Source organism: Lolium perenne, chromosome 1 (genome assembly GCF_019359855.2).
Source record: "Lolium perenne isolate Kyuss_39 chromosome 1, Kyuss_2.0, whole genome shotgun sequence".
Taxonomy (NCBI): Eukaryota; Viridiplantae; Streptophyta; class Magnoliopsida; order Poales; family Poaceae; genus Lolium; species Lolium perenne.
The window spans coordinates 39,697,029-39,723,594 of NC_067244.2; the positions used below are offsets into that span (position 1 = coordinate 39,697,029).

Below are 26,566 nucleotides of genomic sequence, written 5' to 3' on the forward strand. Positions count from 1 at the left end.
ATACTACGTAAGGTACTAGGTAGTAGCATGTCTTACTACTTACATCACCATGTTCCACACAGAATCTACAAAACGGCTACAGCAGCAATAACATCTGAGATGCATTGTTCAAGTCGTACTTGATTCGTGTTTTTGGCCTTAACTATTTTGAGTACCTGCACCTGGATATTTGTCGATATTATCTTTGCATGATCTTCAGCCAATCACTTCAGTACCTAGGGCAAAAAAATGTAATAATTAGTACATGAAATGAAAAATGTGTTGAACAACATCCATAAAATCAGTAATTACTTGCGATGTGAAAAATAAATTCTTGTTCATTTAGTTATTCCACTGTATAATTTTCTTCTTATAATTGTGTGCAACTGTTGCAGATGCCTAGAGGTTTTGATTTCTGGTTCGAAGTTGATCTTAATGAGCCAGCTGACCAAGATTTTGCTCCTGGAAGCAATGACAATGAAGCTGGATCATCTTATGCTCCTCCAGTTTGGGAAAGCACTTATGATCAAGGTTTTGTTCCTGGGAGTAATAGCAATGCTGCAGAAACATCTCATGGTGCTCCTAATTGGGAAAATGCTGATGCAACTGGGCCATTTGGTCCATATTCGGCTGGTCATACTGGTGATGCACAAGTCGACCCGAAGGACACTTCGGACATAGGCACTAACGCCGGAAAAGGTTTCCAGACATGTGTGACTTTACCAAGTGAGGACAGTGGTGAGGAAGGTGAAGTTCAGTCAACAACAGAAGGGTTTTCCCCCAAGACACCATTTCTTGGCATGAAATTTGACACCTGGGAAGCTGCTCTGTCACATTACAATAGTTATGCCCATCATGTTGGCTTCTCTGTTAGGATTGAATCATCTAGGAAGTCTACAAAAGATGGAGAGAAAGAAAAATGCTTGTTTGTTTGCAATAAAACAGGGAACAATTCATTACCACCTACTCCTGTGAAGATTAGAAACCGAGCTATCACAAAATTGGCAGATTGCAAGGCAAAAAATGAGGATTCAAAGATCTGGTGCCAGATGGGAAGTTACTCAGTTTGTCGAGGAGCATACGAATGAATTTGTTGAGAAATTTGCTCTGAAAAAATTCCTGAGGTCGCACAACAAAATTCCAAAAGAAGAGAAGAAGTTCATTGATTTGCTAAGTGATGTAAATCTCGGTTCAGGTAGGATTATGGAAATAATGGCGGAAATATATGGAAGCAAGCAGAATGTGCCTTACAGTACTAAAACCATTAGCAATTACAGAGCCCAACATAGTGAAGAGCGCAAAATCAAAGACATCCCTGAGTTGTTGAAATACTTTGAGAAGCTAAAAGAGGATGATCCTAGGTTTTATTATGACTACAAGCTAGACGATGGCAATAGGGTTGAGAACATCTTTTGGGTTGATGGTGCAGCCAGAGATGTGTACAAGTTGTACAATGATTGCATATCGTTTGACAAAACCTTCATGACTAATCAGTATAACATGCCTTCCGCACCATTCATTGGAATCAATAGATATGGTCAGTCCATACAGCTTGGTTGTGGTTTCCTGAGGAATGAGAGGGTTTCGAATTTTGAGTGGCTATTCCGGACATTCTTAGTAGCAATGGATGGTTTGCACCCTCTGAACATCATTACTGACCAGGATGTAGCTATGAGGACTGCAATTGAAATGGTATTCCCTGACACCATTCACCGGAACTGCAGATGGCATATCATGCAGAAGGTTCAGGAAAAAATTGGTGAACGGATCGTAGCGGACAAGAGAGGGGGGAGGTGAATGGACGCTACACAAATTTTAAGCCTTTTTCAGTTTTTAGCAAATCGGAAGGTAAAGGTGAATACTTTAGTGGTGGAGATGTTCCTAGTATGATCCTAGACAAGTGCAACAAGTAAAGGAACCAAGCATGAGAGTAAGAGTAAGGAGCGGGACAACCGGATGGCGCGGAGACGAGGCGAGGTTTGTTTCCCGTAGTTCCTCCCACAAAAGGGAGTACGTCTGCGTTGAGGAGGTGCTAGCCTCACACAAGAGGCTAGGCGGCCACACCACGAAGGAAGGCCTCGCCTTCTTCCTCAAGAGAACTCCACAAAGGGGCTCCCTTTTCTCCACTAAGGCACCGGTCGAGGGGGTGGTTCCTTCAGAAGGTTGGGGCGAGCTCCACAACACTAGGAGGCTCCCAACAACCTATGGGGCTAGCACAACTCCAAGCTAGCCTCCATAGGTGCACTTCCTCCAAGATCCCACCATAGGAACCCTAACTCCAATATCCACTAAGGACTAGCACGAATTGGTGAAATCTCTCTTGGTAGAACTATAGATCGGGGCCTCCTCCACCACTCCTCAAAGTTTGGGCAAGATTGGTTGGATGGTTGGTGAGATCCTCAAATATTATGCTTAGCAACAATGGAGGAGAGAGAGAGAAGAGATAAAAACGAGCTGGGGAAGAAGGGCCCTTTAAATAGGCCCCCCGAAATCCAACCGTTACCTGCAGTTTTTGCCTAAGCGGTACTACCGCTTTGGTAAGCCGTACTACCGCTCTGGATTCGAAATCCCCACAGAACTTATCCACGTGAACACATAGCGGTACTACCGCTTGCGGTACCGCTCGAGGTACCGCAATGGCCTCCAGAGCTTACTGGATTCCAAGCGGTACCGAATTGTACCACAGTGGTACTGCCGTAACTTATGTTACGGTACTTAAGCGGTACCGAGGCGGTACTACCGCTCTCAAGCGGTACTACCGCTCAAGGTACCGCAAAGCTACCGAACCTTGTTCTGTGGCACTTTCTCAGTGCAAGTCTCCAGAGCGGTACCGTTGGGCGGTACCAGTAGGTTAGCGGTACTACCGCTACTGGTACCGGTAGTACCGGTCTGGCAAAAACTTCTTTTTCCTCTTTTCCTCTCCAACCATGTCACCTCGCGATACACACACAAAACCAGAAAACCTATAAGCTACGCTTCAGTCCTCCGATCTTGACGCGTCCAGCGAGATCACCGTGCACTTGCAAATCTATCAAAGACACTCTTTGCACACGGTGAGATTATTCAAGTGTTGTCATCAAACACACAAAACACGGGTTTTAGACTTTGCTCTTTCAATCTCCCCCTTTTTGGTGTTTGATGACAACACAAGAATTTGCAACGACATAAGATATTATGATGAGATTCTTAGGTTTGCAAAGGCTAGACGGGACTCCCCCTAGACGTGTGCATAATTAGAATATGCATTTGAATACATATACACACATCCTAGAGGCATAACTCCCCCTAGATTTTACAAACCATGCACATATGCAACAAGGATACTTGACATGTTCATATAGCATATGTACACTATGGAGGCAACACAAGATCATGCAAAAGGATTTGGGTGAAATTGTCATACCTTTGCCTTGAGAATACCCAAACTCAAATAAGGAGCCTCCATAGACGTAGCCAACACATCCCCATGCAAAAACCCATCCTAGTTAGATGACTTCTCCCCCTTTGGCATCGAAACACCAAAAAGGAGAGAAAGCATACCAACAAGGAAGGTAAGGAAAGACACAACCAAACCAACAAGGAAAAACAAAGCTTGGGTGTGAACTCCACAAAGGACATGGACAAAAGAAGAAAAACAAAAGAAAGTCAAATAGAAACAAGAAGAACCAAAAACTCCTCAAAGAGGAGGTTGGCGGCCGAAGCCACCGTGTAAGAGTATAGTAGTGTGAGGTCGCGTAGATGTAACTAGGACACGGCTACAACTCAACATGAAGCTCATTAGTCACTTATTTGACAAATAGCTTATGTTTTGGATTTCTTTATGCATTATGGGGGGAGGGATAGCTCAATAAGTTTAAACCGCACTCCCCCAATGTTCATGCGTGCTTTTCATCTAGACATATAGCTAAAGAGTGGTATGTGTCCACGACGGTCAAGCAAAGTTCGACGGATCAATGATATTTAGCTCATGCCTCAACTCAATGAAACGTTTCTCATCCAAGGGCTTCGTGAAGATGTCCGCCAATTGCTCCTTGGTGCCAATGAAGGATAGACCAATATCTCCGCGAGCAATGTGATCTCGAATGAAGTGGTTCCTTATCTCAATGTGCTTCGTCTTGCCATGGAGAACCGGATTGTAGGCGATCTTGATGGCGCTCTCATTGTCACATAATAGAGAAACCTTGCTATACTCGAGTCCATAGTCCCGCAAGGTTTGCCTCATCCATAAGATTTGCGCACAACTACTTGCCGCGGGAACATACTCGGCTTCCGCGGTAGAGACGGAGACACAATTTTGCTTCTTCGAGGACCAACACACCAAGGATCTTCCAAGAAAGTGACAAGCTCCGGAGGTAGACTTCCTATCAACCTTATCTCCCGCCCAATCGGAGTCGGTGAATCCAACCAAAGAGAAGTCTGTGTCCCTTGGGTACCATAGTCCAAAATTTGGGGTATCAACTAAATATCGAAAGATCCTCTTTACCGCCATGATATGGCTTTCCTTCGGACTTGCTTGAAACCGTGCACACATGCCGACGCTTAACATTATGTCCGGACGAGAAGCACAAAGGTAAAGAAGCGAACCTATCATCGAACGGTAGAGCTTGGGGTCCACCGCCTTGCCGGTCTCGTCGAGAGAGAGTTGACACTTGAGATGCATCGGGGTTCCAATGCCCTTGGCGTCCTTCATGTCGAAGCACTTGAGCATGTCTTAGAGGTACTTTGCTTGATTGATGAAGGTGCCTTGTCGCATTTGCTTGATCTCGAACCCGGGGAATTACTTGAGTTCCCCCATCATTGACATCTCGAACGTATTAGTCATCAACTTTGCAAACTCATCATTAAACTTTGTGTTAGTTGAGCCAAATATGATGTCATCTACATAGAGTTGGCATACGAAGAGCTCCCCATTGACTTTCTTAGTAAAAAGAGTGGGATCGATTTTCCCACTTCGAAACCACTGTCTACAAGAAACTCCTTTAGATGCTCATACCAAGCTCTAGGAGCTTGTTTGAGACCATATAGGGCCTTTTTGAGCTTGAAGATATGGTCCGGGAAATGGGGGTCCTCGAATCCCGGGGGTTGCTTCACATATACCTCCTCATGTAAAGGACCATTAAGAAAAGCACTCTTAACATCCATTTGTTGTAACTTGAAGCCATGATGAGAGGCAAAGGCCAAAAGGATACGGATGGACTCAAGCCTTGCAACGGGTGCAAAGGTTTCGCCAAAGTCCACGCCTTCAACTTGAGAATAGCCTTGTGCCACCAATCTTGCTTTGTTGCGAATGACGATACCGTGTTCATCTTGCTTGTTCTTGAAGACCCATTTGGTGCCGATAACATTGCGGCAATGATCGGGTCGCTTCATGAGAGTCCACACATCATTCCTCCTGAAGTTGTTGAGTTCCTCTTGCATTGCTATCAACCAACCGGGATCTTCAAGCGCATCATTAACCTTGAGTGGTTCCACCATAGAGACAAAGGCGTGGTGCTCACAAAAGTTTGCTAGTTTCCTCCGGGTGGTCACTTTGCTCTTTAGATCACCAATAACATTGCGCAAGGAATGAGACTTGAGGTGCAAATGTCTTGAAGTAGGATCTTCACGGCGAGTATCGACTATAGGAGTATATTCTTGAGAGTCCTCTTGGCCTTCATCATGGTTAAGATCCTCGCCTTGACCTTCATTTTTGTTGTGTGGGGTATCATCATCATCATCATGAGAGCCGGACGACTTGGGAGTATTGGGAATGGGAATATCCATAAAGATTGTCTCCGAGCCATTCGGTGAAGAACTTGAAGCTTGACCTTGGTCACTTGATGTCGGTTGTTGAGGTAGATGAGCTTGCGGTGGTTGTTGATGTTGTTCTTGAGTATGTTGAGGTAGGATTGCACTTGATTGTTGATGTTGTTGTTGATGTTGAACTTGAGGTTGTTGTAGAGGTTGGCTTGCACTTGTATGATCAATGGAAGAAGCTTGGCCTTGTGGTGTAGATGGCTCCACTTGGGTGGAACTTGGTCCTTCCCCGGTACTCATAGAAGGTATCTCTTGAGGTTGGCGAATGCCAACACCCATCCTTCCTATGGCATCCGGGGGAATTGCATCTCCTTTCTCACAAGAAGCACTTCGCTCCTCCAAAGATCTATCATCTTCATCAAACGTCACATCACAAGATTCTACAACTCGCCCATTTGACTTGTTGAAGACTCTATAGGCGTGAGAATCCGTAGCATAGCCAACGAAAATTCCTTCTTGAGCTCTTGAATTAAACTTGGATAGACGTGTGTCCTTGACAAGCACATATCATTTGCATCCGAAGACCTTGAAGTATGACACATTGGGCTTGTTTCCAGTGAGAATCTCATATGGTGTCTTCTCTAGACCCTTGTGAAAGTAGAGGCGATTAGTAGCATGGCATGCGGTAGAGATAGCTTCCGCCCAAAAGTTATACTTGGACTTGTACTCCATCATCATTGTTCGAGCGGTTTCGATCAAGGTTCGATTCTTCCTTTCGGCGACCCCATTTTGCTGGGGAGTATATGGCGAGGAGTATTGATGTTGGATTCCTTCTTCACCGAGGAAGTCATCCAAGGTGTAGTTCTTGAACTCCGTTCCATTGTCGCTCCTTATTGCGAGGATCGTGGCGTTGTACTTGCGTTGAACTTGGTTGGCAAACTCCATCATGGTCCGTTGAGTCTGACTCTTGTACTTGAAGAAGAATACCCAACAATAGCGTGAATAGTCATCAACAATGACGAGGCCACTAGTAGGAAAACGCTTATAGGTGGGATCTTAGTTCTGTGGCGCACCACCAAAAATGCGCCACAGAAAGTTATTTTGTGGTGCACCAGGCACGGTGCGCCACAGAAATAGCTTAATTTTGTGGCGCACCAGGAATCCATGCGCCACAGAAACTTGGTGGGGCCCACACCCTGCCACCCCAATCATTGGTTTCACTATTTCTATGGCGCACTGAGCTTGGTGCGCCACAAAAATAAGTTATTCTGTGGCGCACTGCTCTTGGTGCGCCACAGAAATAAGTTATTTTGTGGCGCAACGCCGCGGTGCGCCACAAAAATAAGCTATTCTGTGGCGCACTGGCTCGGCTGCGCTACATAAATAAGGTATTCTGTGGCGCACTATGTTCGGTGCGCCACAGAATTAGCGAACCAGATATACAAAAGTAGAGCCAACCTCCCACCTACCACACTACCCAAGCCATTCTTCTTCCTCCATCTAGCTCGTCCCCCCTTCTCTCTCATACCATTTTGGCCATACTTTTCACTTGCTTGGGTATTTATTGCACTTACATTGGTTGATACATAATTGGAGTTGAGGAGAAGGCTCTCCATACTCTCTCCTCCTCTCCAACTCATCGATCGCGGTCTCGTCTCGGTATCGAATCTACAAGGTGAGTAGTTGGAGGAGACATACATATGCTTGGAGGAGACATGCATATGCTTGTAGATCTTGTGTGGCCGTCATGTGTATGGATGCTTGTTGTAGGTGAAGCGCTTGTGTGTGTACCGGTGTGGTGCATGGATGTTTACCAAAATGTTGATTCATTTCCGTTTCGGCAAATTTTTGCACTACCCATATGTCCTACCTTGAGGAGAGGTCATGCCGAATTTTTCCGCTCCATGTAATACCTTGAGGAGAGGTACGGCCCATGCATGTGTGTGCATGTGTTGCGGTTTTAATTTCCTGTTCTATGTATACCATTTGCAGGCAAGCATGGACCTCTCGATGAGTTCCGCTCGAATCTCTAGATACAAGATAGACGCGATGGAGGACATGATTCGGAACAATAGGCGCCAGATAAGATGTCCGTGTCGATCATGCAAACTCGAGCGCTGGATCAACCCTGATTCCGGACAACTGGAGGAGCACCTGCTGAGGCGCGGTTTCATGCAAGACAACCAGGCGCGACCGGCCCCATCAAATGGTGCGCATGAAGACCATGTCGAGCGAGACGACTATCATCATGAAGAAGACTATCATCATGTCGACGGGGACTATCATCATGAAGAAGAAGTCGGTGGAGAAGATCATCATGAAGAAGAAGATGTTGGCGGAGAAGATCATCATGATGAAGAAGAAGATTCCGACGCGACCCCGCTAATTTCGGCCTTGCGGGACTCTCATGTTCAAGATCTGCTCCTCCAGGAGACGAGCAACGACAGAGCTGCAACCAGAGAGAGCCAAGCTGTCGCAAATGGAGAAAGACGGGATGACTCCGATCTTTCCTGGGTGCCGTCCACAGGATACGCGCTTGCATGTAACGCTTGATTATCTGCAGATGAAGACGCAGAACAAGTGGACCGACTCCAGCTTCAGCAAGAACTTGAAATTCTGGCACGATCGTCTCCCGGAGGGGAACACATTGCCAAGTAGTACCGAGGAGGCTAAGAAAGTCGTGTGCCCTTTTGACCTACCGCACGAAAAATACCACGCCTGCATCAATGATTGCGTGATTTATCGGGGCGAGTACAAGGACAGAACTACATGTCTGGTGTGTGGCCACGGACGGTACAAGGTTGGAAGCAAGAAGGTACCTCGAAAAGTGGTATGGTACTTTCCTATCACTCCCCGTCTGAAGCAGTATTTCGTGGACCCTAAGGAAGCAAAGCTCATGCAATGGCACGCGGAAAGGGAGAAGCCCGAAGAAGATCCGGAGATGGGCTATATGCTGACACACCCTTCAGACGCTGGCCAGTGGGAAGCATTGGACATCGCCTTCCCTAGGTTCGGGGCAACGCAAGGAACATCAGGCTGGGTATGAGCACCGATGGACTCAATCCGTTCGGCAACCAGAGTAGCACGCATAACACTTGGCCTGTGTTTGTATGGCCTTACAACCTACCCCAGTATCTTGCAGTAGAGCTAATAACTTCAAGCACGCATAATAAATTCATTGCTTGCAGTAGAGCTAATAAAGTTCTTGAAGTTCTCTATGAAAAAGAATGAAGTTTGTTTAAATGAAAATTAAAATGAAGCTGATACTACTCTGTTGATGTACATGGTTCAATAAAATGAATAACGCAGTAGGTTTTTTAATAAAATGAAATGCTACTGCCTAGTTGATTTTGAATTACTGCTAGGATTTGTTGGCAGTAGCAAATTAGGTGTAGAAAATGAAAATGCTTGGGTTAATAAAATGAAATGCTACTGCCTAGGATTTGTTGATTTTGAATTACTGCTTGGGGTTTCAAGATAATAATGCTACTAGTACATGAAATGCTACTGTCTGAATTCATTTATGAAATGATCATGCTCATGCTCCCTGGTTGCAAGATGAGAATGCATAGATGGTTTTAATTCACTTCTGGCCACTGATTAAATAGATGGTTTTAGTATATATACAGTATATATTCCTGAACCAAAAATGCCTCTGCCTAGCAAGAATATTCCTCTTCCTATCAATATGACAGAATTTGTAGAATATTCCTGAACCAAAAATGCCTCTGCCTAGCAAGAACCATCAGTACATTGTCTCTGATCCTGACCAAATATGACAGATTTTGAAGAATATTCCTGAACCAAAAATGGACAGTCTCTCCTGACCCATTTTGGGGAATATTCCCAATGGCTTGTCTCTGACCCATTTTGGAGAATATTCTCCCTCTTGTGGATTGACATCACGATTCAAAAAAAGAAACTGATGGCATTGTCCGGCTTTGGCACAAGTATGAAGCTATCCGAGTACAAGAACAGGGAGCTGGACAAGCCACCGATGTCGGGTGGCCGTGTGTCTGGCTTTGGCACAAGTATGAAGCTATCCGAGTACTACGGATCGGATGCCAAGACGAGAAGTCTGGAGAGGAGGTCGTCGGCTAAGGATAAATCCGAGGTTCAGGAGCTGAAGAAGAAGGTGAAGTCACTAGAGAAGCTGGTGGCCGAAAAGCCTGTGGAGAAGACGAAGATGATGAACAAGTTATTGGACGAGAAGATCCGGCAGATCATCCCCTTGGGTTGATGGAGGGGTTAGCTGCTTGGAATGGGGGAGGTCAAGTGGGGCCGATACATGTGCCCAGCATCAGCGGCACCAACTCAAGCTTCCACGTGTCGCCGACGCTGCCGCTCCACCCGATGCCGCAGCTCCAACCGCCGCCGCAGCTCCAACTGGTCGCATCGAATCCCCCAACCGCCGCCCTTGTATCGACAATAGCCGAGATCGACGCCATCCAGAATGTAAACTCATTAATTACTCCTTCGCGTCATCTTCTTTAACTATATATGCCTTTCGTGACTGCCATCTCACGATGCCCAACATGGCGCCCCTGACTCAGGATGAACAGTGCATACTGCTGCATACGGTGGAGCCCGGCGGCAAGTTGGTGAAAGTTGCCAGCGGCCTTGTCATGGCTTCCCGCGTTATGCACGGCGCTGTATTGGCGGAAAACGTGGTGAAGGTCAAGTTGGTACTGGTAGTGCCGGAGTACCGCTACGTCATCCCCCTTTCAACCTCCAGGCATAGACGAGGGCGACGTTTTTCCCCTTGGGGATTGCACCTTATGGCTTATGAAATGGCCGAAGAACCATATTCGTCTGGGGGGTCTTCCGAGTGCTAAGAACAGCACCGACGCCACCTCCCCTATCATCCGGCCCAAGATCGCCAGCGCCGACGACACCCTTAAGGAAACGGCGGTCGCCGCCCCCACTACCCTGAAGGAACCGGCGGTCGCCGCCGCCACCCGGAAGGAACCGGCGATCACCGCCACCACCACACGCCACCAACAGCTGTTGGGAGCGCTACCGCAACGACCGTCGACCAGACTCAAGGTACGCCAAGCGGCGGCATCGCAACAGCCACCACCTAAGGTCCAGGACATGGTGCCACTTGATGGCAACGATGTAGATGATGATGATGATGACATCGATGCCTACATCAACACTGGTGCCTGCAGCCAAGATATGTACATGCCTCCTATGGATGAACAAGCCTTCCGCACTCATGGCGATCAACTTGGCCGTCCCACTACAGTCACGAAGCAACACCTGGTTTCACGGGTTTTTCTCAAGACACTCCTCCGGAGGCTAGCAATCCAGCTCAAGTCAAGCCTGCTACCGTTTTCAGCCCTAACACGCTGCGTAAGACGATCATTAGGGAGCCACCCAAATCAACCCCAGCAACAACCCAAGCAACCTCAGAAGCACCACCAGCACCGACCCCAGCAGCACCCGAAGCACCACCATCAGCACCACCAGCACCCCCAGCAGGTCAGGTGAAGAAGGCAAGGAAGAGATGAGCCAAGAAGGGCGCATCTTCGAGCCAGCCTGCTCCTAAGAGGATCCGGGCCGACGACATGGTACCACCTACACCAGATGGCTTGCCCCGGTGTCATGAAGCTGGTAAACCGATACTGCCTCCGGACATGGAACACCTTGCAAGTGGACCAATGATCCCTTTGCAGCACTCTATTAATTATCTAGAGTGCGTCCTTCTTAAAGAAAAGGATCCAAATTACCCGGTGTTCTCGGTCAAGGTGTCGTCCGACCCGAACTTCATCCATGAAGACCCCGCGGATATCTTCTTCATAGCGTTCGAGGACGTCTTCAATATATTTCACTCGAAACGGCTCGACTATAACTTGGTCCGTCTATACGCGATCAATCTTCAGATGAAGATCAACAGAGAGAGACCCCCCACATCGCGGTAGCGGATCCCTACTACATGCGCGATAGCCAGCTCCAGGACGGCTCAAGGACACAGACCAAGGCGGTGCGGTACCTCCAGAGCTTCATGCCCATGTACAAAGAGAGCAACACCATTCTTTTGCCTGTCTTTCCCGAGTAAGTACACATCCACTCACGGCCGTCGTAACTTATGCTTTCTTATATATTTCTTCCATTGCCTATCATTTCCAACATTCCATTTCAATTGCATGTGTTGAGCAGGGACAAATACTGCACACTCATCATCCTTTGCCCGAACTGGTCACTAGCCCAGTATTTCGACTCGTCGAGTACGACGACGAAGAAATACTACAAGAGAATAAGGGGTGTTCTCGATGAGGCTATCCTTGGCTACTCAAAAAATGGAGGCACCTTCGACAAGAATGAGCAATATATCAGGCCGGACACTAAAAAGCTTGGGTTCAAGCACGTGATCGACTTCCCTTGTATCAAGCAGCCAGCTGGCAGCATTAAGGAGGCCTTCTATGTTCTCCATCACCTTAAAGGGTTTGTCGAGGATGCAGAGATGATGTGTCTGCCACCTAGTAAGCGAGACCCCATTAAAATGTCGGGGGAAATCAATGATGATGATCTTAGAGAAGACTTCCATCGCATCCAAGTAAAGCTCTCGGAAATTATCGTACAAGATGTATCCAACGCATCGGGGGTCTTACACCAACTCAGAGGGTTGTCTAAGAGGGATATCGAAGAATGCCTACATAGGAAGGGTGATGGAAGGATGTGGACGACGAAGGGCTTGTACAAGCCGTTCCCAGAGCCACTCAAGAAGACGTCTCGTTGATCGAGGCCAGTGTGCCTAGCATTACTTTGAATCGATGGACAATTTGTACCGTGTTGTAAACTAAACTTGCTTAATTTGCTCGAAATGGTGGTCGTCGTTGTTGGACTTCAATTACTATTTTAGTCGTTATCGTTGAACTTGATTACTTATGTGATACCGATGCTATATGTCTTTTAGGTTTATTATTATTTCCTTGCTTTAATTCTTGTGAATATGTATGCATGTGAACCCGCTAACTCTTTCCATTGCATTATATACTAATATTCCTTGTGTCCATAGAGATGACGTACTACGTCGTGTTCGAGGGGCGGGTTCCAGGAGTGTACGAGGAGTGGGAGGAGTGCAAGAAACAGGTGCAAAAGTTCAGCGGCAACTGCTACAAAGGGTACCCGACTAGACACGAGGCGGTTGCCAAGTGGAGGAAGCACCAGTCGAACAAGAGCAAGATGAAGATGAAGACCTTCCTTGTGCTCTCGCTCTTGCTCACCATCGTCGCGGCGGTACTCTATTTCATCCTAGTGTAGGTGGCGGCTGATACGTCCCAAACGTATCTATAATTTCTTATATTCCATGCTACTTTTATGATGATACTCACATGTTTTATACACATTATATGTCATATTTATGCATTTTCCGGCACTAACCTATTGACGAGATGCCGAAGAGCCAGTTGCCGTTTTCTGCTGTTTTGGTTTCAGAAATCCTAGTAAGGAAATATTCTCGGAATTGGACGAAATCAACGCCCAGGGGCTTATTTTTCCACGAAGCTTCCAGAAGACCGAGGGAGAAACGAAGTGGGGCCACGGGGTGCCGCCACACTAGGGCGGCGCGGCCTAGAGGGGGCCCACGCGGCCCTAGCGTGTGGGTGTGGGGCCCCCGTGACTCCTCCGACTCCGCCCTTCCGCCTACTTAAAGTCTTCGTCGCGAAACCCCCAGTACCGAGAGCCACGATACGGAAAACCTTCCAGAGACGCCGCCGCCGCCAATCCCATCTTGGGGGATTCAGGAGATCGCCTCCGGCACCCTGCCGGAGAAGGGAATCATCTCGCAGAAGGCTCTTCATCGCCATGATCGCCTCCGGATCGATGTGTGAGTAGTTCACCCCTGGACTATGGGTCCGTAGCAGTAGCTAGATGGTCATCTTCTCCTCATTGTGCTATCATGTTAGATCTTGTGAGCTGCCTATCATGATCAAGATCAGCTATTTGTAATGCTACATGTTGTGTTTGTTGGGATCCGATGAATATTGAATACTATGTCAAGTTGATTATCAATCTATCATATATGTTGTTTATGTTCTTGCATGCTCTCCGTTGCTAGTAGAGGCTCTGGCCAAGTTGATACTTGTAACTCCAAGAGGGAGTATTTATGCTCGATAGTGGGTTCATGCCTCCATTGAATCTGGGACAATGACAGAAAGTTCTAAGGTTGTGGATGTGCTGTTGCCACTAGGGATAAAACATCGATGCTTTGTCTAAGGATATTTGTGTTGATTACATTACGCACCATACTTAATGCAATTGTCTGTTGCTTGCAACTTAATACCGGAAGGGGTTCGGATGATAACCTGAAAGTGGAATTTTTAGGCATAGATGCATGCTGGATAGCGGTCTATGTACTTTGTCGTAATGCCCTGATTAAATCTCATGGTACTCATCATGATATATGTATGTGCATTGTTATGCCTTCTTTATTTGTGAATTGCCCAACTGTAATTTGTTCACCCAACATGCTATTTATCTTATGGGAGAGACACCACTAGTGAACTGTGGACCCCGGTCCATTCTTTACATCTGAAATACAATCTACTGCAATTGTTCTTTACTGTTCTTCGCAAACAACCATCATCTTCCACACAATACATTTAATCCTTTGTTACAGCAAGCCGGTGATATTGACAACCTCACTGTTACGTTGGGGCAAAGTACTTTGATTGTGTTGTGCAGGTTCCACGTAGGCGCCGGAATCCCTGGTGTTGCGCCGCACTACACTCCGCCGCCATCAACCTTCAACGTGCTTCTTGGCTCCTACTGGTTCGATAAACCCTGGTTTCTTACCGAGGGAAACTTGCTTCTATACGCATCATACCTTCCACTTGGGGTTCCCAACGGACGTGTGCTTTACGCGTATCAAGCTAAATTTCTGGCGCCGTTGCCGGGGAGATCAAGACACGCTGCAAGGGGAGTCTCCACTTCCAATCTCTTTACTTTGTTTTTGTCTTGCTTTACTTTATTTTATTTACTACTTTGTTTGCTGCACTAAAACAAAACACAAAAAAATTAGTTGCTAGTTTTACTTTATTTACTATCTTGTTTGCATTCTCTATATTAAAAACACAAAAAAATTAGTTACTTGCATTTACTTTGTTTTGTTATCATGTCTAGCTCTGAACCTGTTACTTCTTCACCTGAGGAATTAATCTTCACTTTTAAACAAGGGGATGAGGAGACTTTTAAAGATGCTTGGTCTAGAATTTTTGATTCCTATCGTAAAGCTAAACCTCAAATGACTCTAAGTTTGCTCCTTAGTAACTATTATTTTGGGCTTATGATTCGCTATAGATATGCCTTGGATGCTGTAGTGGGAGGAGATTTCCTTCATGGCAATGGTGATCAAGCTTTTAATGCCATAAAAAAATTGGTTACATCACATAGTTCAGCTAATAACTTTGATTCAGCTCTTATTAGCATTTATAATAGATTAAACACTCTTGAGATAAGTGCATCTTGCTTGAAAGAAAATTATAGTTATGTTCGTAACCGTCTTGATCAAGTTTTAGTGAACTCTGAACCTTCAATGTGGGACCCTACTATTAAAGTTATTATTGGTGGTGAAACTTTTCATGCCCGTTGTGATATTATGTCTGAATTTTGCCTTATGCCTAAGAGTATTTATGAATCTTTGACACTTTGGGGACTCGTTGAAGGAGGAGAAGGAATAACTCTTATTAATAACTCTGTTATAATTCCTAAGGGAATAGCCGAGGGTGTGCATACAACCATTCTTGGAAGAACGGTATCCACTGATTATCTTGTTATTGAATGTGTAGGAACAGGACAAATCACACTTGGAAGATCCCTGCTGAAACTATTGGGAGCAATCATAGATGTGGGAGAAGGCACCCTAAAATTCACCTCTACACCGGGAGGTAGACATGTATTCCCTAAACCAAAGAGTAAGAAAAAGAGTAAGAAGGGTAGGCATAAAGCCCGAGGTAATGTTGATGTTTCTTCTCTTGATAATACTTGATTCACACTTTCTGCGCCTAGCTGAAAGGCGTTAAAGAAAAGCGCTTATGGGAGACAACCCATCATTTTACTACATCACTTTTATTTTATATTTGAGTCTTGGAAGTTGTTACTACTGTGGAAACCTCTCCTTATCTTTATTTTATTGCATTGTTGTGCCAAGTAAAGTCTTTGATAGTAAAGTCAATACTAGATTTGGATTACTGCGCAGAAACAGATTTCTTGCTGTCACGAATTTGGGCAGGGTTCTCTGTAGGTAACTCAGAAAAATCTGCCAATTTACGTGCGTGATCCTTAGATATGTACGCAACTTTCATTCAATTTGAGCATTTTCATCTGAGCAAGTGAAGTGCCCCTGGAAAATTCGTCTTTACGGACTATTCTGTTTTGACAGATTCTGCCTTTTATTTCGCATTGTCTGTTTTGCTATGCTTGATGGATTTCTTTGTTCCATTAACTTTCAGTAGCTTTGTGCAATGTCCAGAAGGGTTAAGAATGATTATGTCACCTCTGAATGTATGAGTTTTCAATTATGCACTAACCCTCTAATGAGTTTGTTTTGAGTTTGGTGTGGAGGAAGTTTTCAAGGGTCAAGAGAGGAGGATGATATACTATGATCAAGAAGAGTGAAAAGTCAAAGCTTGAGGATGCCCCCGTGGTTCATCCCTGCATATTTCAAGAAGACTCAAGCATCTAAGCTTGGGGATGCCCAAGGCATCCCCTTCTTCATCGACAACTTATCAGGTCACCTCTAGTGAAACTATATTTTTATTCAGTCACATCTTATGTGCTTTGCTTGGAGCGTCTGTTTGCTTTTTTTTGTTTTGTTTGAATAAAGTCGGATCCTAGCATTCTTTGTGTGGGAGAGAGACACGCTCCGCTGTTGCATATGAACACATGTGTTCTTAGCTTTATTCTTAATGTTCATTGTGAAGGTTGAACTACTTCGTTCATTGATATATGGTTGAAAACGGAAAATGCCGCATGTGGTAAATGGTATAATGTCTTGAATAATATGATACTTGGCAATTGTTGTGCTCATATAGATCATGTTTAAGCTCTTGCATCATGTACTTTGGACCTATTAATGAAGAACTACATAGAGCTTGTTAAAATTTGGTTTGCATGATTGGTCTCTCTAAGTCTAGATATTTTCTGGTTGAGGTGTTTGAACAACAAGGAGACGATGTAAAGTCTTATAATGCTTACAATATGTTCATATGTGAGTCTTGCTGTACCATTTTATACTTGAGTTTGCTTCAAACAACCTTGCTAGCCTAGCCTTGTATTGAGAGGAATTCTTCTCGTGCATCCAAATCCTTGAGCCAAAAACTATGCCATTTGTGTCCACCATACCTACCTACCACATGGTATTTCTCTGTCATTCCAAAGTACATTACTTGAGTGCTACCTTTAAAACCTCTATTCTTTGCCTTACAATACATAGCTCATGGGAAAATAGCCTTAAAAACTATTGTGGTGAAGAATATGTACTTATGTATCTTATTTCTTAATAAGTTGCTTGTTGAGCGGTAACCATGTTTCTGGGGACTCCATCAACTTTTACCTTTGTTGAATATCATGTGAGTTGCCATGCATGTTCGTCTTGTCTGAAGTAAGAGCGATTTTCATGATCAAATTGTTTGAGTATGCATATTGTTAGAGAAGAACATTGGGCCGCTAACTAAAGCCATGAATCATGGTGGAAGTTTTAGTTTGGACACAAATCCTCAATCTCTTATGAGAATATTATCTGTTGTTGAATGCTTAAGCATTAAAAGAGGAGTCCATTATCTGTCGTCTATGTTGTCCCGGTATGGGTGTCTAAGTTGAGAATGATCAAAAGCGAGAAATCCAATGCGAACCTTCTCCTTAGACCCTTGTACAGGCGGCATAGAGGTACCCCTTTGTGACACTTGGTTGAAACATATGCTATGCAATGATAATCTGTGTTAATCCAAGCTAATTAGGACAAGGTGCGGGCACTATTAGTATTCTATGCATGAGGCTTGCAACTTATAGGATATCTTATACATAACACATATGATTTATTACTACCGTTGACAAAATTGTTTCTATGTTTTCAAAATGAAAAGCTCTAGCACAAAAATAGTAATCCATGCTTCCCTCTGCGAAGGGCCTTTCTTTTACTTTATGTTGAGTCAGTTTACCTATTCTTTCTATCTTAGAAGCAAACACTTGTGTAAACTGTGTGCATTGATTCTTACATGTTTACCTATTGCACTTGTTATATTACTTTGTGTTGACAATTATCCATGAGATATACATGTTGAAGTTGAAAGCAACCCCTGAAACTTATATCTTCCTTTGTGTTGTTTCAAAGCTTTCTACTAAGAATTTATTGCTTATGAGTTAACTGTTATGCAAGTCTTATTGATGCTTGTCTTGAAAGTACTATTCATGAAAAGTCTTTGCTATATGATTCAGTTGTTCACTCATTATCTTCATCATTTCTTCGAATCGCTGCATTCATCTCATGTGCTTTACAATAGTATTGATCAAAATTATGATAGCATGTCACTTCAGAAATTATCCTTGTTACCGTTTACCTACTCGAGGGCGAGTAGGAACTAAGCTTGGGGATGCTTGATACGTCCCAAATGTATCTATAATTTCTTATGTTCCATGCTACTTTTATGATGATACTCACATGTTTTATACACATTATATGTCATATTTATGCATTTTCCGGCACTAACCTATTGACGAGATGCCGAAGAGCCGATTCTTTGTTTTCTGCTGTTTTTGGTTTCAGAAATCCTAGTAAGGAAATATTCTCGGAATTGGACGAAATCAACGCCCAGGGGCTTATTTTTCCACGAAGCTTCCAGAAGACCGAGGGAGAAACGAAGTGGGGCCACGGGGCGCCGCCACACTAGGGCGGCGCGGCCTAGAGGGGGCCCGCGCGGCCCTAGCGTGTGGGGCCCCCGTGACTCCTCCGACTCCGCCCTTCCGCCTACTTAAAGTCTTCGTCGCGAAACCCCCAGTACCGAGAGCCACGGTACGGAAAACCTTCCAGAGACGCCGCCGCCGCCAATCCCATCTCTGGGGATTCAGGAGATCGCCTCCGGCACCCTGCCGGAGAGGGGAATCATCTCCCGGAGGGCTCTTCATCGCCATGATCGCCTCCGGATCGATGTGTGAGTAGTTCACCCCTGGACTATGGGTCCATAGCAGTAGCTAGATGGTCGTCTTCAACTCATTGTGCTATCATGTTAGATCTTGTGAGCTGCCTATCATGATCAAGATCAGCTATTTGTAATGCTACATGTTGTGTTTGTTGGGATCCGATGAATATTGAATACTATGTCAAGTTGATTATCAATCTATCATATATGTTGTTTATGTTCTTGCATGCTCTCCGTTGCTAGTAGAGGCTCTGGCCAAGTTGATACTTGTAACTCCAAGAGGGAGTATTTATGCTCGATAGTGGGTTCATGCCTCCATTGAATCTAGGACAGTGACAGAAAGTTCTAAGATTGTGGATGTGCTGTTGCCACTAGGGATAAAACATCGATGCTTTGTCTAAGGATATTTGTGTTGATTACATTACGCACCATACTTAATGCAATTGTCTGTTGCTTGCAACTTAATACCGGAAGGGGTTCGGATGATAACCTGAAAGTGGACTTTTTAGGCATAGATGCATGCTGGATAGCGGTCTATGTACTTTGTCGTAATGCCCTGATTAAATCTCATAGTACTCATCATGATATATGTATGTGCATTGTTATGCCTTCTTTATTTGTCAATTGCCCAACTGTAATTTGTTCACCCAGCATGCTATTTATCTTATGGGAGAGACACCACTAGTGAACTGTGGACCCCGGTCCATTCTTTACATCTGAAATACAATCTACTGCAATTGTTCTTTACTGTTCTTCGCAAACAACCATCATTTTCCACACAATACGTTTAATCCTTTGTTACAGCAAGCCGGTGAGATTGACAACCTCACTGTTACGTTGGGGCTAAGTACTTTGATTGTGTTGTGCAGGTTCCACGTTGGCGCCGGAATCCCTGGTGTTGCGCCGCACTACACTCCGCCGCCATCAACCTTCAACGTGCTTCTTGGCTCCTACTGGTTCGATAAACCTTGGTTTCTTACTGAGGGAAACTTGCTTCTATACGCATCATACCTTCCACTTGGGGTTCCCAACGGACGTGTGCTTTACGCGTATCAGCGGCCGGTGTCACTTCATTTGTATCTAGAGATGATGAACTTAATTAATTTGCATGGATTGTGAGTTGTATGGAGCTATATGTATAACTCGATCGGGCTCTAAGTAATGTGATGATGATGTATAATGTTGCTATGTTATACGTGTCCATATTATATCTTTCTATATTATATCTGTATATAACCTGTATACTATGTACAAAACCTATATAAAACCTGTATAATACACCAGGCAGCACAAAATCGAGTATACTTGTACATTGTTCTGTGGCGCACCAAAATATAATTCAGTGGCGCACCTATTTCTGTGGCGCAGCTGGACCATATGCGCCACAGAACCTCTTATTTCTATGGCGCACCATATCCAGTGCGCCACAAAAACCTTAATTTTGTGGCGCATGGGCCGGTGCTCCACCAAAACCTTATTTTTGTGGCGAAGTTTTTGTGGTGAAGTTTTTGTGGTGCACGGCCCATGCGCCACATAATCATTTTTTGGTGCGCCACTGATGAGGCTTTTCCTACTAGTGGCAATACTTCTTCCCTCCAAGACTTTCATGAGACGGTGGACCAAAGAGATCAACATGTAGGAGCTCCAAGCATCTTGTGGTAGAGATGATCGTCTTGGCTTTGTGAGGAGCTCCATGCATTTTTCCTTGTACGCAAGCCCTATAAACACGATCTTTGCGAAAGGAAACATCTTCTTTTAGTCCGAGAATGTGGCCACCCTTGTGGAGACTTTGCAAAGTCCTCATGTTGACATGGGCTAGTCGGCGATGCCATAACCAACCCTTGTCACCTTTAGCGAATAGGCAAAGAACGGAAGATGTTGTCTTTCTGGAGAAATCAACAACATACAGCCCGTTCTCCACATATCCAACAAATGCTACACGGAGTGTCTTGCTCCACAAGAGGACCACCATATGTTCATCGAAGAATGTACATAGACCCATACGAGCAATTTGATGAACAGAAAGAAGATTGTAACCAAGGGTCTCGACAAGGAGGACATTCACAAGTGAAATGTCGGGTGTTACCACCAGCTTGCCAAGACCCAATACCTTTGAGCACGTGTTGTCGCCATATGAAACGGTAGAGTGAGATGGCTCGAGGTCGACAACAATTTCCTTGCTTCCGGTCATATGACTTGTGGCTCCACTATCAACCACCCATTTAGCGCCACCGGAAGCATAGTCCTACAAGGAATCAAGTCTTGGATTTAGGTGCCCATTTTTCAATGGGTCCTATCATGTTAGTAACAAGGGGTTTGGGAACCCAAATATTCCAATCAACGTTGTCCTCTTGAGGACCAATAAAGCAAGCACGAATATGTCCATAGTAATCAACAAAAAGAACATGAGAAGGGTTGTTAGAGCCGGCGAAACCCTTCGTGGCGGAGTTGGGTACTCCATCCCTTCTAGAGTTAGCATCGCCTCCCTCATGGTTGATCTCCATGTTCTACTTGTTTTTCTTCTTCTTGGTCCTCCTACTTCTCTTCCTCTTTGGCTTGGTAGCCATTCCTCCTTCATTGCACGAGCCCTCATTGGCTCCAACTTTGGCTTCAATGACTCCTTCCAAGTACTTGGCTTGAATTTGGAGTCTATCAATTTTGTCCTTCAATCGACTGACCTCATCTTCATGCTCTGGGTGAGGGTGAGTGATATCAAACACTTGGACCTCCTTTGCCTTGTTCACCCGGAAATGTTCCATCAAAGCTTCTTCTTGGAGAGAGTTCATCTTCATGAGTAGACGCTTGTCACTCTCTACCTTGGCAATAGCACCTTCATGGTTGCAACACGCGCGGTCCTTGATCAAGGGAAAGTACTCCTTCAAAGCTTCCTCTTGCATGGAATTGACCTCCATGAGCTTAGCTTCACTCCTCTTCCAAGAGGCTATTTCTTCCTCGTGATCACAACAAGTGATCTTCTCTTTGCTCATGCGGAGGCACTCCAACCAAGGACTCTTCTTGCATGCCACTCAAACTCAAATGCTTGGCCTTGGTGTTCTCAAGAGTGGCAATTTCTTCTTCATGATTGCAACATGAGGTCTTCTCCTTGCACAAGAAGTAATACTCATCCAAGGCTTCTTCTTGAAGAGCATTGACCTCCAAGAGTAGAGCATTGTGCCTCTTCAAAGAAGCAACTTGATCAACAAGCTCGTCATGACAAGAGTTGGGGTCTTCCTCATTTTTCTCCTTGTTGGCTTCCTCGAGTGACGTGGGCATTACCCTTCGGGTAACTATTATTGCCCTATCCTATACGGCCCAACTGGAGGCCCATGAAGACACCCGATGGCAAGGTGGGCCGCTACGTCGGTGCCGAAGAAGATTCCTTGAAGAACAAGACGAAGAGGCGAATCGAGCAAGGAAAGTTTTGAACTAGGGTCTTTTGTAACCTAGTCGTACCCGGACAGATCTCTCCAGACCTGGCCCCCTATATAAGGGCCAGGAGAGGGGCTGCCGAGGGACACAATCAATCTTAGCAACTTTAGCCACCATAAGTCCAGAGCTAGGTCCCCATAGTACTTAGCCTCTCGACGAGATCACAGCCGAAACCTTCGGCACCCGATTGTAACCCGATATTTTCATAATCAAGATCAGACAGGCAGGACGTAAGGGTTTTACCTCATTGAGGGCCCCGAATCTGGGTAAATCGCTCTCCTCGCTTGTCTGCTAACCGATGTCTCGTGTCAGCCTACAGGATTCCATCAAACCTAAGCCTCAAACGGAGGGCATTGCCGAGGAGTACCCTCGACAATTGGCGCCGTCTGTGGGAACCCTGTTGGCACAAGATCCGTCATCGGCAGATCCAACCATGTCGTCGGCAGCTTCGTCGATTCCATCATCATCGCCAATCTTGGGAAGTCCGATCCGATTCGGATCCTATGAGTTCACCCCGCACATCGACTCTTCTCGCTCGACTTTTTCGGATCTACAAGGAAACATGGACATGACGTTCGGGAGTGTCCACTACAACGTCAACGCGGAAGGAGTCCTTTGTTTGCTGGAACCGTTCGCCCCCAGATCAGCGAGGAAATCGCCCCCATCGGCCGCAGGGTCAATCATGTCATCATCAGTCGACCTTTCGGCAGGCCTGACAGACTCGACGAATTCATCCTCGTCATCAACCCCTCGATCGATGTCTTCGATGTCGGTTGGATCCGATAACCCCGTACCACCAGAGATGACCTCGTACTACTGCCTGAACTGCGACACCAGGCACGGGTTGGGATCGAGTGACACACCGTTCATCTGCAGTGCCCAGTATTCATCGGGAGAGGACAGTGCCGGCAGCGTTGTCAGGGAGGTCACATGGAAAACGGCGCACCACCAAGTTTATGCCGCCAATAACACAGGAACGCAAGGAACGGGGGAGGTGGAGATGACACCCCTCGCTCCAGCAGACGACATAGCTTTGAAAACAGTGCCAGTAACAATAATAGTGATTACACAATCGCAGAGGAAGAATGGGCAGCAGCCAGGGCAGCCGTGCTTAATAACACACCGCTTCCCGCCGGAACTTCGGTTGGAACCCTCAATGCCTATCGCTCCATATTGGAGAAAAATCGGGAGCGGCTATCGAATGAGCAGGCCACCCTCGAAAGACGTTTGTTCGCAGCAGAGCAATCCAGTAAACGACGAAGGGGCTCACAAGGAATTGCTTCCCGAAGCAGCCAAGGAGCGGGGAAGCACCGGTCGAAGCTATCCAGACTTTCAGAAGACGATGCTAGGGAAATAACGTCAAACCTATCCAAGTCCTTCATGACCATGGACACTGCAGGTATGTTAAGGCCGAAATCCGTTGAGGGAGCAACTGCCAACCTCGCGGCGTACCTCATCAACCAACGACCCGAAGGTTCTATGGCTCAAGTTCATCGGGGCGCCCTGGAAAGCCTCGCAATCCTGGGAGACAATCTGGTCCCACGGAAGGAAAAGATCATGCTCCAAGTCAGCGGCTCAAAGCATAGCTCAAGGGATGCTCGAGACGAAATCACCAAGACTTGAATCAACAAAGCTAGGCGACGACACGCCGCGAGGGAGGAGTACGATAGGGACGCCTTAGAAGAAAGCCAGGAGTACGGCGGCGAGTTGCGGGGAGCTGACTGTTTGAGCTACAAGATCCGTGAGACGATGCCACCCAAAAAGTTCAAACCTACGCCTACTGACGCCGCTAAGTATGATGGATAGCAGGAGCCGAGGTCATGGATAGATGATTACTTGCAGACTGTGATCCTACACAAAGGAAATCAGATAGCAGCAATGCAGTGCTTGCAACTTTACCTGAAAGGTTCGGCACGGGCCTGGTTGAGAGGCCTGCCGAAGGGTTCCATCAAGTCGTGGGATGACCTGGTGGACGCTTTCGTCGCAAACTTCCAAGCAACATATAAGAGGCCTGTTGGGATCGAAGAATTATGGCATTGCCAGCAGAAGCCGAAGGAGTCGATGCGTGCATACATCGGGAGATTCACTAAACTCCTGAACTCCGCCGAAGATGTTTCCGTCGACAGAGCAATTGATGCCTTTGGCGATGGCATCCGATGTGAAACCTACATAGAGGAACTTGGGCGCAAGAAGCCAAAGACCATAACCAAGTTAATGGAAATAGCCAACAGCTGGGCTGATGGTGAAGACAATGTACGAAGGCCACGACAACGTAGTGACGAACAAGACGACGACCAGCCAAGGAACGATTCGGGTGGTCGCAGGGATCGTCGCAAGAAAAGGAAAGACCGCAGTTACAATGACAACAACCTGGTAGCCGCTGGATATTCTGATCGACAAGATGATCGGTATGACGACAGCGAGACGATCGACAGGATGGCAACCGGAGCAACTCTGGGAACCGTGGCAACAACAAACCGCGACCTCAGAGGACCCCCGAGTTACCCTTCGCTGGGCAGATAAACGCCAATTGCTACCTGCATGCGTATATTGATTCTAAAGATAACAAGAAAAAGTCGAGTCACCTGCTCAGAGACTGCCGACAGTTCATCGAGATGCAGAAGCTCATCCAGCAGCAGCAGCAACCAATTCCACCACCGCCTCCACCTCAGCACCAGGTCCAGCAAGTTCAGCCTCACAACCCTAACGAGTCCTTTCCGCCACCACGTGGACAAATGAGTATGATTCACAGGACTGGTGTTTCGAGAAGGGAGATGAAGAAGCTCACCCAAGAGATCAATTTGGCATGAAGCATTATGGCCAATATTCCTGAATATATCGAATGGTCATCACAGAGCATTATGTTCAGCAGAGCGGATCACCCGATGACAATCCCAAAACCGGGGCACGCTGCCTTAGTAGTCGAGGCGCAAATCGGAGGGTTCAAGATGAGCAAAGTTTTCATGGACGGTGGGAGCGGATTAAACCTGATATTCCTCGACACGATCAAAAGTATGGGAATCACAATGAGGATGCTAGAAGAAACAGACACCTGTTTCCATGGGATCCTCCCCACCTTACCGGCGTACTCTCTTGGCAAAGTTTACTTGAACGTTGTCTTTGGCAAACCCGACAACTTCAGGAAGGAAAAGATCGAGTTTGAAGTGGTGAACTGGGAATCATAGTACCACGCTATACTCGGAAGATCAACTTATGCCAAGTTCATGGTTGTGCCACATTACGCATACCTCAAGCTGAAAATGCCTGGGAGCAATGGAACAAATATCACAGTCTATGGAAGTTTCTCACGCTCGGATAATTGTGATCGCGAGTTTCAGAGGATTGCTGCAAAGTTTGGGCTAAGACAGGAAACTGTCGACTTCCCTTCAAAATCATCAGTACTCGATAATAAGGAAGATGAACGCGTCAGGAAGATGAAGAAGAAGCCAGCCGACCTTGCTTTGGAAGCTCCGACAGTGAAAACCTCGGCAGCTGATGGCACGACAATTATAGAAGAAAAAAAACTCTGGCAATCGCTGCCAGAACTCCTGATGAAATCAGTGATGCTTCCAAAGCCGCTGGCACGATGGACAAGCTCGAAGATAAGAAGAATCCTCCTCTTGCTTAAAAGGATGGATAGCATTTAGTTTTTTCTCTTTTCAACAGGGCTCCTTTTTGCCCCCCCTAGTTTTTTCGCTTACTTTATTAATGAAAACTCAAGTTTTGTTTCCTTAAAGAAATTGCAGTAATTCGGGACACCCGAACTACATCGACAAGAACTTTTTCGCATATTTCAACGAACATCGGTGCGATGGAAAATACGCCCAGAGATTGCACTCTAAAAAAGCCTCTGAAATTACGAGTGATATGGTGCAAAATCAACGGGGACCTTGCTCTTTTCCTTTGCTATAGATGCCTCAAAGAGTGCCGCAGATAGCATGGATCATGAAACACATACGAAAACGACCCACGCTCGATACTTTAAAGTACAGAAGTATCAAAGAGCGACGGAGTCATCGGCAGATCTAGTGCTACCGATATATTCTGGAGCTGCTGTCAAGACATGCATCGGTTGAAAGCAAAGTTGCACATACAACGGGTTTAGCAAGACCTGCAACACGAGCTGATCACTCAAGTAATTTGCTACCGACAAACATACGTATGCATCACAATACAGATGTAAAAACGAGTAATTAAGATTTACTCCTTCAAAATTTTCCAATGACATTAGCATGGTAAAGGTACATGAATATGCACCTGCCGATAAAAATAGTTTAACCATA

At 45.8% G+C, this 26,566-nt stretch overlaps 1 protein-coding gene across 1 annotated transcript; it reads left to right on the top strand.

The window, feature by feature from the left end:
• The first annotated feature begins 374 nt into the window (after nt 1-374).
• Nucleotides 375-1,776, top strand: LOC127330346 (protein FAR1-RELATED SEQUENCE 5-like). Its single transcript, XM_051356594.1, has 2 exons — nt 375-848; nt 988-1,776. Exons 1-2 carry the CDS (start codon nt 375-377, stop codon nt 1,774-1,776), a joined length of 1,263 nt encoding a protein of 420 aa, XP_051212554.1.
• The last annotated feature ends 24,790 nt before the right edge of the window (nt 1,777-26,566 follow it).